A 20,765-nucleotide genomic window follows, 5' to 3' on the forward strand; every position below is an offset into this window, starting at 1 on the left:
AATCGGGTCCAAACAATATCCTAATACCAAAAAATGAAAATGATTGTTTCTTTGAATATGGGAGACTAGAATACTTCGTTGTCTTCGTCGGTCTCACGTAGACTCGGCAAAACACAAAGCAAAAAGTGACAGAATATTGCAAGTGGATTAACGAAGTGGACTAAAACAAAAGTACCCCAAGAAAATAACAATTCACTCCCTCTTTGATTTTTCTGTTGACGAAAAACCCAACTCATATTTAAATTTGCGTAGAGACTAACCACAACAGGGTAGCCTAGTAATTGAAGAAGAATTTTATTCTCGTATTTCACACAACATGTTCTAATTCGATTTCTGATGCATTAATGCTGGCCGAAAAGATAAACTGTTTTGACGAAGCTACGGCTGGTTTTTTTTTTTTTTTTTTTTTTTTTTTTAACTTGCAGCGAATTCGGTACGTTTGGTTTGGCGCTTTCTTCGCCCAATGCCCTTCCAATTCCAAACATGACAAATAAGGGCCAAATCTTTCTCTCTCTTCAAGAACAGCTTACCCCGTCTCTCTCCTCATTTTCACCGCTCTCTCTCCTCCCTGTATTTATCTTCTCGTTTCTTCAACCTTTGAGTGGCTTTCTGGTGGCCCAAGGAAAACAAACCAACGGAACCAAAAAAAAGGCACAAACTTTATCTCCTTTTCCCGGCCACCCACATCGGAACCCAGATCGAATCCGGACCCGAATTCTCAGAAAACCAACCCCACATTGACGATTGAGAGATGAACCCACAGTAGATATGGATGTGGGTCATTGAATCTTTTCAGTTGTCAATGCTAATAGTTGGAGGAAGGGAACGGGTTTGAGATGTGAAACCGGATTCGGGTGCGGATACGGGCTTGGTTTTCAGATTCATGGGGATTTGTTTGAGTTCTGTAAAGGACCAGCATTCCAATTATACACACGCCAGTCCTCAAGGTATTATTTATTTCATCATACAATTTCATTTCACATTTAATTCTGGAAAATATTGGAAAATGGTTGCTCATTAAATTCTGTATATAATGTTGCTTGCCGCCTTTAAATGCATTTTGCAGTTTTGGAACCTTTTTTTTTTCAATTGCCATATTTTTTGGGAGGATTTTTGGGTCTCTTAATAAGGAATGACTCACAAAGGCAGGGAAAAGTTTGGGTTTTTTTCTACGGGTACTGCTGGGGTGAGTAAATTCGAAAATAAAATTTTAGAAATTAAAGCACATGAAAGTTGATGATTGTTTATTACTTAAGCGTTAATAAACGTGTTCATTTCTACTGGCGACATATCATTTAGTTTCCAAATTTAATCTTCCTAGGATTACCTTTCTTTTGCATTTTTTTAATTTGTTTTTGAAGAACCAAAGTTTTCGGTTTTTAGTTTTTGTCATTTGTCACATTTTCTAACTAGATGATTCGATTTGAAGCATTTTATTGAAGTTTGTGAATGTGAGAATGTATGTGTCAAAGGTGGACAATTTTTAATGAAACATCATAGGATTCTGATGTTGGAGTAGGTTATGTTTTCTTTCCAGGGATGCTTTAGAAATCGCAAGTATTTTGTGACATGAAGGTAAGAGGTTGTTGAACTTCTTGAACATGGTTCGGATATATGTGAAATGTCCATTCTGTGCATTTTCTGCGGCTAAAATATTTGTACTTCAGTTTCCGTATTTCAAAATTCAAAATTTTCAAACGCGTTGATTGGTTGCGAAGAAACTAGAAATTGTATTCTTTCTATGTTAGGATAATGGCCTGCTCAACAAAACTAGTATTGTGTGGATTTTTCGGAAATATTGGGTAACTGATAGAATCACTTCTCTCTTCTTCTTGTGAAAAAATTCAAATCAAGTAGGAGATGACTCTGTTGTATCTTCTCAAGCTCCAAGTAGAACATCAAACACCACTCCTTTGGCTTCCAAGAATGTCAAAGACCTTCGCCAAAGCCCCGGATATATCAATGTCAGCATATTTACTTACGATGAGATGAGTTTGGCCACAAAACATTTCCGGCCAGATCTAATTCTTGGTGAGGGTGGGTTTGGAGTTGTATATAAAGGAGTTATTGATGATAACGTGAGGACTGGATTCAAGACCACGCAAGTTGCCATCAAGGAGCTTAATCGAGAAGGGTACCAAGGTGATAGGGAATGGCTGGTATTTGACTTATCTTACCCTTTTATGTTATATTCTGGGAAATGAGGCTTTATTGTAGTCAATTTTTAAGTTGTGCAAGTGAAAGGTTTTAATATACTTGGTTTCCATACCATTCATAGATTGCAGATTAACATTGTCCCAAGCTATTCCCTTTTTTCTTTTTGTGGTCATGGTACTATCGTAATAGATTTAGTCTAGCATGCTTTACGACGGGTTATTCCCATAAGTTCTCTTTGGAGACAAAAAAGTGAAACATGTATGGTGCGTTTCATGTTTTCCTTAAATAGTGAATTGGCTAATTTGGGGAAAAATCAAAGAGATATAAGTTGGTTTTAATTTTATATTGCAAGGATATTCTCAAGGAGAGAACAAATTAGAAAATCATGGCCTGTGGGCTTTAGAAATGAATACAGTAGATGATCTTTCCCGCTTAAACAGGTAGTTCTTTCAACAATTCCTAGTGCACTGGACAGGATAGTTGGAAACCAGGAGACTTTATCGTCTGATTTCTATTAGCATTTTTCCTATGCATTAAGATTACTTTTTTATCCTTTCTTCATAGATTGTTGGTCTTGCAGGCAGAAGTTAATTATCTGGGACAGCTGAGTTATCCTACTCTTGTGAAGCTGATTGGGTACTGCTGTGAGGATGACCACCGGCTACTGGTCTATGAATACATGGCAAGTGGCAGCCTGGAAAAACATCTTTTTCGCAGTAAGTGTCGTGTGCCATCAGAATTTCATGAGATACTAAGTAAAATGATGTCTTATGCCCTCTATTTCTCACGTGTCATCCCTAATCCGTACGCTCACATATCGTGTACCGCCTTTTAGTACTTCTTTTTTCTTGTCTGTCCTTTTTGGGTAGTTTGTACTCTATTTCTCAATAGTCAAGACCTCCTTTGGAGTGTTACTATTTAGCTTCTAGAGTCAAATGTGTTGCTCTTAATTTAAGAATGTTAAAAGTCGATCATTTAGCTTGACCTGTATCATTTTCTTCTTATCTTTATGATAAGACTTATTTTCTTCAGTTTACGTATTTGTTTCACTTCAAACTACTTGGAAACTTGAAACCTGTTCATGGAGATGGACACGTTTTCATCCTGCCTGGTTTTATGTTGGCCATGAAATGACTTTTTGTGAACGAGCGTTGTTTTTCTAGTGGTTCAACGTCTGGAATGTTATGTAGCATTGTTTATAAGTTATACCAAGTATGCTGCAGGAAGTGTACATGTAGACTGTATTGTAAATATTGAATCTTCCTCAAACTGCATATTGATCCCCTGAAACTACTAAAGATATCTCGAAATTATTTTTGGGTATTCTAGTTGATACTTCTGACACATCAAGAACTTACTGCATATTGTGTTTGTAATCATTTCTTTTGTTTTGGGTGGTAGGAGTGGGCTGTACGCTTACATGGTCAAGAAGAATGAAGATTGCTTTAGATGCTGCGAAGGGGCTTGCTTTTCTTCATGGTGCAGAGAGACCAATCATTTACCGCGACTTCAAGACATCAAATATCTTGTTGGATGGGGTTAGTTGTCTTGTTATCTTTTATATTGTGTTCTTAACTGTTGAGCATCTTACTTGATGTGCCGTTAGAAATATTTAAAAGAGCATACTTTCACATTGAAACTCAAACCACGCGATGAAGTCCACACGAACGTTAATTGTCATGATCCTTTATCTAAGTCTGGCAAACAAAGACAGGTGTTTTCTGATTGAATACTATTATGCATTTTTTTTTTTTTTTAGGAAAATGAGCGATTTCTTGTGAATAACTTGTGTTGGTTGTTTTTACTGAAATTTGAATTATAACATGCAGGATTTTAATGCAAAGTTGTCAGACTTCGGCCTTGCAAAGGAAGGGCCAATGGGAGACCAAACCCATGTTTCAACACGAGTGATGGGAACGCACGGATATGCTGCTCCTGAGTATGTAATGACTGGTGAGTGGTTTCTTGCCACCGATTTATATTTGTAGAATGTATTTTCTTTTCTTGATAGGAACGGACAAATATCTTTTAGCATTTTTCATAAAGATATGCAAAGAACTGTCATGGATGTTATACATGGTTGACTAACGTCTGATCATATGCATTGGTTTTCATCATGGTTTTTGTGCTTCTGATTTAAAGGAAAAATTGAGAGGAAGTTGTTTGAATATTGATAAGAACTATCCCCTCTCTCTTCCTCCCTCGTGTTCTCTCTCCATATACATCAGTTTGGCAAGTGCGTGGCTTTTATATGAATGCTTTTGCAGATGAAACAATATCAATGTCAAGTCTATCTCAACTTGGTTTTTTGTAGGAGTATACCTTTTAACAAGTAATATGGCATAATTCCTTATTTATTGTTGACAATATTTACATCATAGTATACTGTGACTGAGTATTAAGTTGATCCAAACAGGGCATCTCACCGCTCGAAGTGATGTTTATGGATTTGGAGTGGTACTTCTTGAGCTGCTCATTGGAAGAAGAGCAATGGATAAGAGCAGACCCGGCCGAGAACACAACCTGGTTGAGTGGGCACGCCCACTCTTGAATCATAACAAGAAACTTCTGAGGATTGTAGACCCTAGACTGGAAGGGCAGTACTCACTTAAAACTGCAATGAAGGTGGCCAATTTGGCATATCAATGCCTTAGTCAAAACCCGAAAGGGAGGCCCCTTATGAGCCAGGTGGTTGAAATGCTGGGTTCTCTTCAGACAACAGGAAACGATGAACTTCAAGGTGGAGAAGGAGGTGTAACTCTTTATGAGGCTCCGAAGGGAACCTTTGGAACTCCCGCCAGGAAGAGAGACCCGAACAGAAGAGACGGTGAAAGGGGAGGAGAGGCACGTAGAAGGAGCAAACCGGGAAATGGAGGTAGCAAGAGCGAGCCTATGAATGATATCGATAGTAGTAACGTGTCTCCAGATTTTGTGACATGAAAAGTATCTCCGACTGGATGGAGGGTTGAAACTGTACAAGATGATATCAACTGGTCTGTCCATTTGGTGTTTTTGAGTTAAATCCATGCCCCGGGGCGGGGCGAAATTTGTGATTAACACTTTGTAATTCATTTTCTTCACATTGTATTGTAATCACTAATCACTATCGTGTACGAATGAGATCATAATTTAGTAGAGCATCTCAAGAAAACCCTTTTTTCCCTAACATTATGTTTGGGTGAAGAAATTTAAGATTACTAAGGAATTTGAAAATGACGGAAATTGAAATGACGAGATTTTATTTTTTAGAATTTGTAAATTTTCTTGTTTGGTTAACCTAAAAGAACAATAGAATTGAATACGGAATTTGTTATTTTTAAACTCTTAATTATAGAAATTGAGAAATGACAGCTATTTACATGGAATTTGAACTTGGGATTTGACCTCCAAATCCCAAGTTCAAATTCCATGCGGAAATTCTAAATTTCTATATTTATGAATCCAAACAAGAGAATTGGTGCCTGTCAATTTATAAATTCTGACTTTTACCAAAATTCCATGTTTATTTTTTTCATCCAAACATAGTGTAACTGTTCTTGTGGATCTCTACTCACCTTTTCTCCTTTCATTTTGTTGTACCTAATAATAATAATAGCAGTGTGTCTATTTGTACCCACAATTGTAACCGAAAAGTACAACACAAGGAAATGGTATTTTGACCATAATAAATTAATAACATCCACCGTTATTGAAAACTCTTTGTCGAAATTAAAAATAATAGATAAATTTTATTTGAACTCGTATACTTCTTTTAACACAAAACTTAAATTTTAAATGTGAATTGTCATTTTTGTCCTCTTGCATAATTACCATCAAGTACAAGATGAAATTAAACCCTCTGTGTTCATTCTAGGTTAAGGGTAAAACCTTAACATGCTCTCACGGAGAAAAACAAGGTCTTTTTGACCAATTGATGATGATTTTGAAGTTTTGAATCCTAGTATGAATCGATTTCTGCAAGTTTTTTCTCGTTTGATTTTAATTTCTTTAGGGTTGGTATCTTTCATTGTGGGAACGGTTCGGGTGCTCCTAGGAACAAAATCAACGCCTTTTCCAAACCATAATATTAGCATAAACACATATTGATTTTACTTTTTTTATTTTTTTAATCATTTATATGGGATTAAACAAAATCAGCACATGAAGGATTAATTCAAGCATATATGCGATCAAGCAAAATCAACTAAAGTAGATTAAGCGCGAGGCAAATATGTGAAAGATACTGCTATCTTTATGCCTTGAATGAGTTGTAGAACACTAATTTTGAATTTTTGTTTCTAAATGGATGCAAAGATAAATTTTATATATTGAATTTGGATTTGTGAGGGTAATTTAGTCAAGGTTTTAAAAGACGCTAGGCGCTAGTCTGGCGGTGAGCTAGGGCCTAGCGCCTAGGCGGATTTAAGTAAATTTATTATATCGTATAAATAAGTGTCTGCTTATACTTAAAAACACATAATTGCATTGAGATACATAAACTACAAAATAGAATGACATATAGATTATAAAGCATTAGATCATACACACAAAATGAAAATTATCTATTTTCTGTTTAAGTGAGGTTCGCAATTAAGGCACGTACCTAGGCGAGTGCCTAAGCAGGTCTAAACACCTTTTCTTAATTTTCAAACGCTTAGGGATTAATCGGGGCAGTGACCCTAGCGCCTAGGCCGGGATATTTAGAATAGTGAGTTTAGGTAATAATTTAAATTTAAAGTGATTGATAGTTTAATTAAAAGTAATATGAGTGTAGAGAATAAATTAAGGTTAAAAGGAAGTTACATAGGTTCAAATTAAATTTACCACCACACAAATACAAACAAGTGGTACCAAAAAATATGCAGCAAAATAAACACAAGCAATACAGAGCATCGAAATAGGCTGTTTAGCAAGTTACAAGACAACTGGCACTATCCAATCCCATTCAATGATTAACTGAAGAACGCACTGTGGCATGATTGAGAGGAAACACCATATAGCATGTTTTGCAAATAAACTAATAATATTGATGCAGATACATCAATCTGTGCATATATAATAACTTAAAACTTTTGTCTCGGAGTTCTTTCATGCCATACATTGTAAACTCACAAAAAAGGCCTCTCCCGATTATGAGGAGTACTAATTCAAATGGTGCACATAGAAATCAATTACAGTTCTTCATACAGCATTTGGGAAAACAGTATTTTTAATAGCTGAATCATAATAGACAACCTGTAATATCACGGCAACTTTAAGTCATGTTTAACTTAAAGAATTCACCTGAATAATGCTTCTGTTTAACTCAATGATTGCTGGCTTTGCCATGAAATGCGGATTTTTAAGCAACTTTATTGTTCGATTCAACATGGGCTGCAGAATTGAAACTGGAGGATCATGAGTATTGTCAATGGCCCTGGCTAAGCACAATGCTGAACCTGACTGCACCTGCCTGTTTTGTTCACCCACAGCGTCGAAAAGTGGCCTGACTAAAGCAACAAAGACCCCATCACCCTCACCCGCATCATTACTGAGTTTTGACGCTAAAACACCAACAGTCTCCACGCATGCATCTCTCACAATGGAATCTGGATCCCTGAGCCGCTTAACAATGCTGGCAACCATCTTACCAAGATGCATTCCAAGTTCCAACAAACCCCTCATGATATCTAACTAATATACCAATTAGTCTAATACAATCCTTTCGGACTGCACTCTTTTGTTCTGAATCCATATCCAAAATACAAGACAGAAACGGAGCGAACCCATCTGGGGTCAAGCACTCAGCCATTTTCTCAAGTTCCTCGACGCCTAATTGGTAAGTATCCCGAATCAGCAAGCTTGTTCATTGCAATAACCACCTTGTGTTTCAACTCGAAAACTCCCTGTTGGGTAGTGACCCTCGCAGGTCCCCTCCCTTTAACAAGTGCATGTCTCTTTATCTTGAAATGCAGCTAAAAAGACCCAATTCGTAATTATACAAGATTAATCCTTTAAAGTTGGGATTACTGATGGAGTAATTGGTATTACAGACACATCCCAACTTTCGAAATTACAAGTAGCAAATCCTGTAAATCCAAAGTAGAAAACAAAAATTAAAGCAAACCAAACATTATTGATTATTATAACATGATGAACTAAACGGAAACTTAGATTTAACTCGAGAAATTTATTCAATTTTTTCTAGAAATTTATTTTATTTAAAAAAGTGAGAATTAAAGATTTCACTTTTTAAATTCCTACAATCATTTCACCGTTCCTTGAATTAGTGTTTTGAGCGTCAGTGCGTCACAAACCTAAATCCAAAGTATTTTCTTCAACATTTACGAAAGTCCAAATTTTTGAAATATGAAACACTCTAGGACCCTAGAAATTTGAAACCAAGCACTTACAGATCATATTCTCCGTTGGTTCCTTAGTGGAACTACCAACATTTGGAATTACTCGCCGGATTAGGAGGCTTTCACGTTGCTATGTCAGAGCCAAGTACCAGAGCTTCCTCCTCTCCCATTTGCTCTTATTTTCCGGCGCTTTCTCGACAACCAAACCAAAAATCTTGAGAGAGGAGAAAATTTTGAAAGAATGGCTTTGAGACTACCGAAATTTGAAATACTGTAAATTCTAATCTCAGAGAGCGTTTCCGGGACGGAGTTCGAGAAAATCTGAGAGAGGGAGAGAACGTGAGTTTTTTTTTTTGTTTTTTTTTTTTTTGGAGAGATGGTGGGGTTTGAATTCAAATTTCGCGCTGGTGATTGGGTTTTCAAATTTAGAAGGATAAGAATACTTGGGTGAGAAATGCTAAGGCTTTGTTTGGTACACCGTATAACATATCGGATAGGATTAATTATACGATATCAGGTGTTTGGTGTCCCCATGTAATAAATAGTCAGCCGACTAAATACTCCGACCCAACCTATTCTACACGCCTGACACCCGCTTAACTATCCTTTCCAAAACTACAGTACTATTTAGTCGGGTTGAAAACAGGGCTCTCTCACTCTCTCCAACTCCCAGGTTGTCCTTCGAATCCCAGGTTCTCCTCATTCTTCTTCTCTCATCTGAATCCCAGGTTCTCCTTCTTTGTCTTCTCCTCCTTCTTCTTCTCTCATCTAAACCCAGGTTCTTCTTCTTCGTCTTTTTTCTCCTTCTTCTCTCTCATCTGAATCCTAGGTCTTCCTTCTTCTTCTCTCTGTTCCGCCCTTCACCTCCTATTTTTCTTCTTCTTCTCTCTAAGTTATGCCATCCTCTTATTTTTCTTCTTCCAGATCCGAAAAAAAAAAAATTGATCTATATGTTGAAAATTGCAAAGATCCTAAATTGGGTATGTTGAAAATTCGAACCCAGTTGAAGAAATGGGTTGAGCGATTACATCTGGAATGGAGCTTGATGAATTCATAATATCAATGCTTGTGCTGGTTTTGTGACATCCCGTCTCGAGATTATAAAAACGTACGTGTGAATTTACCTATTTACCCCTAGTTCGTTACATTTACGTTAGTGTTGTTTTGTGTGGTGTGGCATGTGTTGGACCACACACACACACTCACACACACTGTCTCTATCTCTCCCGTGTTTTCCTCTCCCTCTGTCTCTTCTCTCTCTTTCTCCCGTGCTCCCATTTCTTATTCTTCCTTCAAACTTGTACGGACGAACACCAAACTCACCCAAACCATCATAGATCGAGGGAACCAACTACACCATTGAACTCGTGAGGTTGAGAGGAGCACGATCATACCATTTTCAGGTGAGAAATCATTCGTTTTCACGTCGATCTCACAAACTCCGTTTTGAACACTATTCATGCAAATTTAATCTAGCATGTTTTTGGACCTTTGAAGCTTGTAGATGTCTTAGTGAGGTCCCAAGGAGCCTCGGAGTGCTTCGTTGGATGAGTTTGGACGTCGGGATAGCTTGGTTCAAAGTTGGCCAGTTTTTGAGTTTGAAGACAGGTATGATCGCGTGGTTTTTAGCTTTTAAAAGTGGTATATCGTGATTCTACTAGTCCTAAGCTTCATTTTGGTCCAAGAATCATGAAAATTGGTTGAGAAACGAGTGAAAAAACGAAGTTTGAATATTTCCCAGTTTTCCGGCGCCGGCGACGGCGCCGGAGGCTCACCGGAGAAGGTGACAGAATATTCCGTCAAATCTGACGGAATATTCCTGACGCTGTTAACGGATCCGTCAAAACTGACGGAATATTCCTAACGGCGTCAGTTGACGCCGTCAGTGTGCGCCACACGTGCCTGCGCGTGGCCGGCGCGTGGGGGCGCGTGCGGCGGAGGAAAATTATTCTAAAAATATGATTGTGATCCTGAGGTTGTGTAGAGCACGTTGGTATATTCAATTGTCCATTTTGAGCAATGTATGAGAAGTTATTACGAGAAGTTGGTTATGTGCTTTTAAATTAACGTTTTCGTAGTTATTTCACATATAGGTGATACGTATCCCGAGGACGAGCGTGGTCACTCGAGGCAGGGGGGCTACGACCCTTCCACTTATCAGTGAGTGGGCTTTTGGTTTTCCGTATATACCTATATACATTTATATTCCCAGAAATTAAATAAAAAGGGTTATTTGTTTTATGCCATGCATCATATGAATGTCGTTTACGCATCATCGCATGTATTAGTAGTGGTATACATATATATATGCGTATTGGGTGCTGTGGATGCACAGGTAAGTGCCAGGTAAATGTTATTCATATTTACATTCAGCAGTAGTTTGAGATGCTTAGAGAGCTTATAACCTGCACCCCCGGTGTTAGTGCTCCCGCCCTGAGCAGGGCACAGTCCTTCACGTGATGTTCACCTCCCACACCATATGCTCAGCTTGGATCCAAGCTAGGTGCACAGGCCTGTCGTACAGACCACATTAGGTGGTTCCGACTCGTAGGTGACCCGCGATTATTCGCACAGCCTTCACGTGATCGTAGCACTAGAGCGTATATATATGTTACACCCAGTCTTGTTGTACAGACCACTTTAGGTGGTTCCGACTCGTGGGCAGGTTCAGTTGTTCCGTTGTTGAGTTTGAGATTTGAGCTCTATATGCAGCCGTACAGGTCACGTTAGGTGACTCCGGCTGCCAGATGTTATGCTATTGATGTGATTTATACTTGAGCACTTGCATATCATTATGAGGCTTTGACATGGCACATTCTTGAGCATGATTGGTATACCCTTGAGCACCTTTGGCATATTTATATATACGTATATATGTTTATTTTCTGTGAAGTATACAGGTTTTACGGCGAGGGGTTAGAATGTATTTTTGCTAAATGGTTTTCAAAGAGCTTTATTTTTGCCCACTCACGCCTTTGTTTTTGCGCCCCTCCAGGTTCTAGTGGTCTAGCAGGTTCGGTGGTTTTCCTAGAGGGCGTCCCGGCATTTCTGACAGATACTCACCATTGTAAGGTCACCTTCGGGTGTACTATTGTCGTATCATTTTCTTTGGATTGCTGTAGTCTTGCTCTGAACTTAGCGTTTCACTTACGCTAGCACTTGTCTTAGTACTTTGTATGCTAGCTTTTAAATTATTCGTACTTTTTACATTACTATCTTATTAGCTTCCGCACGTGCACATGGCTACGTCACCTTCGTGTGACGGCCAGCACGCCCTGATCTTAGTCGGGGTGTGTCAGTTTGGTATCAGAGCTTAGGTTTGGCAGTCCTGTGTCCTTGTGAGTATTTTAATGGTTTGGTGTCTTCTGTCAGAATTATGCCACCTCGTCGGGAACCACGTCGTTCTTCTGAGTCTAGCTTCCCCGATGTTGCTCAGTTGGGGGAAATTATTGCTACAGCCCTTCAGTCTGTGATGCGCCCTCCCCAGAGGACTCCTCTGGAGACTATGTACAATCTGAAATTGGATAAGTTCAAAGGTAGTGAGGGTCACGAGGGCGCAGAGCGTTGGTTAGAACACATTGAGAAGACTTTCCGTGTGTTGCATAATCAGGGGAACCTTCCTATGGAGAGGTGGGTTGAGACAACCTCATGGTTTCTGGATACGGAGTCTGCAGCCTGGTGGGAACAGGAGCTTCGTAGGTTGACTCCAGCTCAGATGACTGATTGGAATGTTTTTACGGATTTGTTTAAGAGAAGGTATGTACCCCCTGAGTACATTGATCGTAAGAAACAGGAGTTCACCGAGCTGAAACAACGGAAGATGACGGCTAATGAATATTACCGCAAGTTTACTGATCTGTCCCGCTACCATCCTGATGTTAATGGTAATCCAGCAGAGATGCTTCGTCTTTTCCGTTTGGGCACCAAGAAGAGGTGGCGTTCGATGGCGACTACCACACACTGTGAGTCCTACCAGGAATTCTACGAGATCTTGTTGAGGATTGAGGACTCTGAGAACATGTCGAGCGACAGTGATGAAGAAGAAAAGGACGGCAAGCAGAAGAAATATGACAAGGGAAAAGGTCAAACGTCGCTTGGGCCTCGCCAGACTCAGAACTTCAAGAGGGGTGGTGCTAGTTCGAGTTCTTCTAGTGGTGGCTTCAGTGCCTCTGGACAGGGACGAGGAGGTAGGTTTGCTGGAGGCGCTCGAGGCCAGAGACAAGGTGATGGTGGCCGAAGCCGAGCCCCAGTTTGCCGTAGGTGTAATAACCGACATTTCGGCGAGTGCAGGCGTGGCAGCAGTGGTTGTTTCACGTGTGGGCAGATGGGACATAGAGCGGTGAATTGTCCCCAGGGTCAGCAGCAGAAGCCGCAGCAGACCTTTATGCCGCCACCTGCACCGATTCTGCAAATCCAGGGTCCGAGTAGTTATGGTCAGGCAAGTAGAGGTGATGCCTACCACTACCAGGGTGATGTTGTTCCCTATGCCCCGGGACAGTATCAGTACCCCCATGACCCGTATTCACAGGGTAGTTATCCCCCGTATCCCAGCAGCTACATGCCGTATCCTCCAGCTCCAGTAGGTGGCTCTCAGTGGTACCAGGGAGGACAATATCAGCATGGTGAGATTGCCACTAGTAGTGCAGAGTCTTCGAGACAGTCGGGTCAGCCCAGTCAGGGGCGTGGTGCTCAGGGACACGGTGTTCGGGCGAGCGGAGGCCGCGGTGGACGTCAGCAGGGCCAGGGGCGTCTTCACAATATTTCCCTGCAGGATGCTCAGAACAACCCGGACTTGATTATGGGTACGTTAAACATTCTTGGTTATTTTGCTAGAGTCTTAATTGATTGTGGAGCTACACATTCCGTTATTTCTCATACATTTGCTCAAGTAACGCAACCTCGCCCCACACCTCTAGGGTACGATTTAGAGTTCGCTATGCCTAGAGGAGAGAGATGTATGGTAGATTGTATGTACCCAGGTTGTCCAGTGATAGTAGAGGGTGTTGTTATGCCAGCTTATCTTATCCCATTAGATATTGTCGATTTTGATGTGATTTTGGGCACAGATTGGTTGCATTTCTATCGTGCCAACATTGATTGTTACGGGAAAGTAGTTACGTTTCGTCGTCCTGGACTACCTGTGGTTACTTTTGTGGGTGAGCAGAGTGGGGTGAGACACGGCGTTATTTCGGCTTTACGAGCGAAAAAGTTGTTGTCGAAAGGTTGTCAGGGGTATCTAGCTCATGTGGTGTTAGATGAGGCCGTTCCTAGCAGAGTTGAGGATGTGAGAGTGGTCAGACACTTCCCTGATGTTTTTCCCGAGGATTTACCTGGTTTACCCCCAGATCGAGACGTGGAGTTCACTATTGAGTTGCTTCCAGGTACTAATCCTATTTCTTTGACTCCTTATCGTATGGCTCTCGCTGAGTTAAGGGAATTAAAAGTGCAGTTGCAGGAATTAGTGGATAAGGGGTTTATTCAGCCTAGTACTTCGCCTTGGGGCGCTCCAGTGTTGTTTGTGAGGAAGAAAGACGGAACTTTGAGGCTGTGTATTGATTACCGGCAATTGAATCGGGTGACGATTAAAAACCGTTATCCACTGCCTCGTATCGATGATTTGTTTGATCAGCTGAGAGGTGCTTGTGTATTCTCTAAGATAGACTTGAGGTCTGGGTACTATCAGCTGAAGATTAGTAGGGATGATGTTCCTAAGACGGTGTTCAGGACTCGTTATGGTCATTACAAGTTTCTGGTTATGCCGTTTGGGTTGACGAATGCACCAGCAGCTTTTATGGATTTAATGAACCGGGTGTTCCAGCCTTACTTGGATAGATTTGTTATTGTCTTCATTGACGATATTCTGGTGTATTCTAAGTCCAAAGCGGAGCATGTTCGACATCTTACTTTGGTGTTGAAGAGGTTGAGGGAACACCAATTATATGCTAAGTTTAGTAAGTGCCAGTTCTGGTTAGATCAAGTTGCGTTTTTGGGGCACATCATTTCTGCTCAAGGTATTCTGGTTGACCCTCAGAAGGTTGCAACTGTGGAGAGTTGGAAGCAACCACGAACCGTCATTGAGGTGAGAAGTTTCCTTGGTTTGGCGGGGTATTATCGGAGATTCGTTAAGGATTTTTCGGTGATTGCCTTGCCATTGACGAGGTTAACGAGGAAGGAAGTTAAGTTTGAGTGGGATGATAAGTGTGAGCAGAGTTTCCAGCAATTGAAGCATTGTCTCACTCATGCACCTGTTTTGGCACTCCCGGACGATAATGGTGATTTCGAGGTTTATAGCGATGCTTCCTTGAATGGTCTGGGCTGTGTATTGATGCAGCATGGTAGGGTGATTGTTTATGCTTCGCGGCAGTTGAAACCCCATGAGATGAATTACCCTACACATGATTTGGAGTTGGCTGCTATCATCTTTGCGTTGAAGTTGTGGAGACACTATCTTTACGGAGAGAAGTGTAGGATCTTTACAGATCACAAGAGTCTTCAGTATCTCTTTACTCAGAAGGAACTTAATCTTCGTCAACGGAGGTGGTTGGAGTTGCTCAGCGATTACTACTGCACGATTGATTATCACCCTGGTCGTGCAAACGTGGTGGCTGATGCACTTAGCAGGAAGTCACAGGGCCGTATTAATGCGTTGTACGCTAGTCGTATTCCTCTTTTGGTGGACTTGCGTGCTACGGGAGTAAGGTTAGAAGCAGAAAATCGAGAAGTGGCGTTACTTGCTAATTTCCAAGTTAGACCAATTCTTGTTGATCGGGTGCTTGCAGCTCAAGTAGCTGATGAGCAAACTCAAGAACTAATTCAAGCTCGAGATCAAGGAAGGAGGAGAAATCTCAGAGTTCGTGATTCGGATGGCATGTTGATGCTAGAGGGTAGAATGTTCGTGCCTAATAATGTGGAGTTGAAGAAAGAAATCCTTGATGAAGCACATATCTCGGGCCATACACCCAGGAGCGACTAAAATGTATCATACCATTCGACCATTTTATTATTGGCCGGGTATGAAAAGGGAGATAGCCGAGTATGTGAGCAGGTGTGCTGTTTGTCAGCAGGTTAAAGCAGAAAGGAAGAAGCCGTTTGGGCTGTTACAGCCGCTTCCCGTTCCAGAGTGGAAATGGGAAAATATCACTATGGATTTTGTGTACAAGTTGCCGCGTACACATAATGGCTTTGACGGCATCTGGGTGATCGTTGATCGGCTCACTAAATCAGCACATTTTATTCCAGTGAGAGAGAAGTATTCTTTGAGCCGGTTAGCGGAGTTGTTTATCTCGAAGGTTGTGAAGTATCATGGTGTCCCTGTGAGTATTGTCTCGGATCGTGATCCACGATTCACATCGAAGTTTTGGGTAGCTTTTCAGGAAGCTTTGGGTACGAGATTACTTTACAGTACGGCAAATCATCCACAGACAGATGGACAGTTGGAGAGAACTATTCAGACCTTGGAAGATATGCTGCGAGCTTCGGTGTTACAGTTCAGTGATGCTTGGCACCAACGGTTAGATTTGATGGAATTTGCTTACAACAACAGTTTCCATTCGAGCATTGGCATGGCGCCATTTGAGGCCTTGTATGGTAGATCTTGTCGCACTCCGTTATGTTGGTCAGAGGTAGGAGAAAGAGTCTTAGTGGGTCCGGAGATTGTCGAGGAGACTACTCAGAATGTTCAAGTAATTAGGCCTAACCTGAAAGCAGCTCAGGACAGGCAGAAAAGTTTAGCAGATCGGCATGCTACGGACAGAGTGTATGAGGTCGAAGATTGGGTATTTCTGAAGCTTTCACCATGGAGAGGTGTCGTGCGGTTTGGAAAGAAGGGGAAGTTGAGTCCCAGGTACATCGGACCATACATGGTCACAGAACTAGTTGGTGAGGTAGCTTACAGGTTGGAGTTGCCTCCAGAGTTGGCTAGAGTGCATAACGTTTTTCAGTGTCTATGCTCCGACATTATGTTGCTGATCCGTCGCATGTGATACCTCCTCAACCGTTGGAGATTAATCCAGATTTGACGTATGATGAGGAACCGTTAACGATCTTAGATTGGAAAGAAAAGGTTCTGAGGAACAAGACGGTGAACTTAGTGAAAGTTTTGTGGAGGAATCATTCAGTCGAGGAAGCTACATGGGAGACAGAAGATCGGATGAGGGATTTGTACCCTCGATTGTTCTTTGACCACTAGGGGTTGTTATTTGGTTATTTTGAATTTCGGGACGAAATTCTATTAAGGTGGGTAGGTTGTGACATCCCGTCCCGAGATTATAAAAACGTACGTGTGAATTTACCTATTTACCCCTAGTTCGTTACATTTACATTAGTGTTGTTTTGTGTGGTGTGGCATGTGTTGGACCACACACACACGCTCACACACACTGTCTCTGTCTCTCCCGTGTTTTCCTCTCCCTCTGTCTCTTCTCTCTCTCTCTCCCGTGCTCCCATTTCTTATTCTTCCTTCAAACTTGTACGGACGAACACCAAACTCACCCAAACCATCATAGATCGAGGGAACCAACTACACCATTGAACTCGTGAGGTTGAGAGGAGCACGATCATACCATTTTCAGGTGAGAAATCATTCGTTTTCACGTCGATCTCACAAACTCCGTTTTGAACACTATTCATGCAAATTTAATCTAGCATGTTTTTGGACCTTTGAAGCTTGTAGATGTCTTAGTGAGGTCCCAAGGAGCCTCGGAGTGCTTCGTTGGACGAGTTTGGACGTCGGGATAGCTTGGTTCAAAGTTGGCCGGTTTTTGAGTTTGAAGACAGGTATGATCACGTGGTTTTTGGCTTTTAAAAGTGGTATATCGTGATTCTACTAGTCCTAAGCTTCATTTTGGTCCAAGAATCATGAAAATTGGTTGAGAAACGAGTGAGAAAACGAAGTTTGAAAATTTCCCAGTTTTCCGGCGTCGGCGACGGCGCCGGAGGCTCGCCGGAGAAGGTGACGGAATATTCCGTCAAATCTGACGGAATATTCCTGACGCTGTTAACGGAATCTGTCAAAACTGACGGAATATTCCTAACGGCGTCAGTTGACGCCGTCAGTGTGCGCCACACCCTGCGCGTGGCCGGCGCGTGTGGCCGTGCCTTGGCCGGCGCGTGGGGGCGCGTGCAGCGGAGGAAAATTATTCTAAAAATATGGTTGTGATCCTGAGGTTGTGTAGAGCACGTTGGTATATTCAATTGTCCATTTTGAGCAATGTATGAAAAGTTATTACGAGAAGTTGGTTATGTGCTTTTAAATTAACGTTTTCGTAGTTATTTCACATATAGGTGATACGTATCCTGAGGACGAGCGTGGTCACTCGAGGCAGGGGGGCTACGACCCTTCCACTTATCAGTGAGTGGGCTTTTGGTTTTCCGTATATACCTATATACATTTATATTCCCATAAATTAAATAAAAAGGGTTATTTATTTTATGCCGTGCATCATATGAATGTCGTTTACGCATCATCGCATGTATTAGTAGTGGCATACATATATATATGCGTATTGGGTGTTGTGGATGCACAGGTAAGTGCCATGTAAATGTTATTCATATTTACATTCAGCAGTAGTTTGAGATGCTTAGAGAGCTCATAACCTGCACCCCCGGTGTTAGTGCTCCCGCCCTGAGCAGGGCACAGTCCTTCACGTGATGTTCACCTCCCGCACCATATGCTCAGCTTGGATCCAAGCTAGGTGCACAGGCCTGTCGTACAGACCACATTAGGTGGTTCCGACTCGTAGGTGACCCGCGATTATTCGCACAGCCTTCACGTGATCGTAGCACTAGAGCGTATATATACGTTACACCCAGTCCTGTCGTACAGACCACTTTAGGTGGTTCCAACTCGTGGGCAGGTTCAGTTGTTCCGTTGTTGAGTTTGAGATTTGAGCTCTATATGCAGCCGTACAGGTCACGTTAGGTGACTCCGGCTGCCAGATGTTATGCTATTGATGTGATTTATACCTGAGCACTTGCATATCATTATGAGGCTTTGACATGGCATATTCTTGAGCATGATTGGTATACCCTTGAGCACGTTTGGCATATTTATACATACGTATATATGTTTATTTTCTGTGAAGTATACAGGTTTTACGGCGAAGGGTTAGAATGTATTTTTGCTAAATGGTTTTCAAAGAGCTTTATTTTTGCCCACTCACGCCTTTGTTTTTACGCCCCTCCAGGTTCTAGTGGTCTAGCAGGTTCGGTGGTTTTCCCAGAGGGCGTCCCGGCATTTCTGACAGATACTCACCATTGTAGGGTCACCTTCGGGTGTACTATTGTCGTATCATTTTCTTTGGATTGCTGTAGTCTTGCTCTGAACTTAGCGTTTCACTTACGCTAGCACTTGTCTTAGTACTTTGTATGCTAGCTTTTAAATTATTCGTACTTTTTACATTACTATCTTATTAGCTTCCGCACGTGCACATGGCTATGTCACCTTCGTGTGACGGCCAGCACGCCCTGATCTCGGTCGGGGTGTGTCAGGTTTGGTTGCAACAAGATCTGGATTTGATGTAATTTCATAGAATTGTTCAAAATTCATCATTCATCAATATAATAACATTTTTAAATCTTTCTTATCCGATAGAGTATCCAATCAAACACAGTATAAATAATACGATCATTAATCTGATACTGCACCAAACGCCCGACTAATATAGTCAGTACTATCCGGTGGCTATTTATCATATCCGACAGAAATAATCAGTACAGTCCGAGCTACCAAACGAGGCCTAAGGATGCGTTTGGTATGCAGACGAGACGGAATGGAGTGGGACGAGGCGTTCTGTCCCACGTTTGGTGCGTCTAAAACGGGTGGAACGCGTTGTTCCACGGGACGAGTTTTGGGTGAATTTTCATTTCGCCTCACCCCCTGGAACGATTCGTTCCACATCCGTGGAACACAAAATTATAACATTTTAAGACAAAAATACCCCTTATATTTTTCAATATTTACACCATCAAAAAAACAAACCCTAAAATTCTATCTTCTTTGTTCCATCTTCTCTGCCTGTGTTGCCTTTTCTCGTAGTCTTCCTCCTCATCCTCTCCCGTAGCAGCTGCATCTCCAGGTTCGATCTTGATCTTCTCCCATAGCCGCTGCATCTCCAGGTTCGATCTCGATCTTCTCCTGTAACTGCTGCATCTCCAGGTTCGTTTTCTTGATTTTTTCATGGAAATTTTCAATTTTTTGGGAAAATAGGATGATTATGAGAAAATAAGTAAGTTTTCTTGGTTTTTTCTGGTTTAACTTGTGCTTGGGAAAAAGAACAAAGTCTGATTTTTAAGGTTTATTACGATTCTTGTTTGTAAAGAATTGGATCTGGTTCCGAGCTGTGCGATTTAATGGGTTCAGTGCCTCGTAAATTTTGGAGCATGAACACAGTTTGGAAATACTATTCCGGTGAGGCAGTGGCTCTGTACCCGACCATATTCATCAGTGGGAATCATGAGGCTTCTAATTACTTGTGGGAACTATGAGTCTCTTCTTTAACTATAATCTATGGCATTCTCTTCCAATTGTTTTTCATGTCGTTTTTTTCGCTTCGGATGAATGATTGTTGCGGGTTTTTTACTTGTTTTTGCTGTTTGTATAGGTACCATGGAGGATGGCAACACCTAATATATACTTCTTGGGGTTTGCTGGTGTAGTCAAGTTCAGAAACCTTCGAATTGGTGTTTACTTCATTGTTTATCTTTTGTTGGTAAAACAATAGCTGTTTATGTTTTGCTATTATCGTAAATATAGCGATGGTGGTATGTGCAATTTGATATATGGTGTTAAATGTTTGAAGGCGGTTCATTTTTTTTTTCCTTTGAGCATGACACTTTGAGAGGCCTCCTTATAATGGTCATACTATCAGGTTAGTGTATCATGTTTGTGAGTATGATTTCCACAAACTCATGCAAGTTGAGGAACCAATCGATATTTTTCTTTCACATGATTGCCCTGTTGGCATCACTGATTGTGGGGACTGGAAGGAACTTGTTTGGGAAAAACCAGATTTTAAGGTGGAGGTAATTGCAAGAACGGAAAAATGAGTTTAATATGTTCCCCGCAAGTTTCTTCATGTATTTGATGAGATTCTGAAAGTGGTGTATAAGATTTTCGCCGCAGTGGTCTTTACCCTTTTATTGTTTTTTTTTCTTTTGTAAAGTATCTACTAAGTCTTTGCCAATGAAGTTATTGCTTCAAGCCATGGGTCTGTTGATTGATATGTACACATCAGTATGACTCTACAGACATATCAACATGAAGGTTACACATCAGCAAGGCAGTTACTT

The 20,765-nt window shown here is 41.2% G+C and overlaps 1 protein-coding gene across 1 annotated transcript; it reads left to right on the forward strand.

Moving 5' to 3' along the window:
• The first annotated feature begins 531 nt into the window (after positions 1–531).
• LOC137731074 (probable serine/threonine-protein kinase PBL17) lies at positions 532–5,317 on the forward strand. Its single transcript, XM_068470145.1, has 6 exons — positions 532–947; positions 1,858–2,159; positions 2,738–2,873; positions 3,559–3,695; positions 3,987–4,110; positions 4,574–5,317. Exons 1-6 carry the CDS (start codon positions 884–886, stop codon positions 5,095–5,097), a joined length of 1,287 nt encoding a protein of 428 aa, XP_068326246.1. The 5' UTR covers positions 532–883; the 3' UTR covers positions 5,098–5,317.
• Positions 5,318–20,765: the final 15,448 nt, after the last annotated feature.

This window comes from Pyrus communis, chromosome 4 (genome assembly GCF_963583255.1).
Source record: "Pyrus communis chromosome 4, drPyrComm1.1, whole genome shotgun sequence".
Taxonomy (NCBI): Eukaryota; Viridiplantae; Streptophyta; class Magnoliopsida; order Rosales; family Rosaceae; genus Pyrus; species Pyrus communis.

What these genes read in the sequence shown, in the direction of transcription:
- LOC137731074 (XM_068470145.1), top strand. Translation starts at nt 884, where the DNA reads ATGGGGATTTGTTTGAGTTCTGTAAAGGACCAGCATTCCAATTATACA. An exon ending in AAGGTGATAGGGAATGGCTG is followed by an intron (nt 2,160 to 2,737) that starts GTATTTGACTTA and finishes TTGGTCTTGCAG; the next exon opens with GCAGAAGTTAATTATCTGGG. An exon ending in GGAAAAACATCTTTTTCGCA is followed by an intron (nt 2,874 to 3,558) that starts GTAAGTGTCGTG and finishes TTTGGGTGGTAG; the next exon opens with GAGTGGGCTGTACGCTTACA.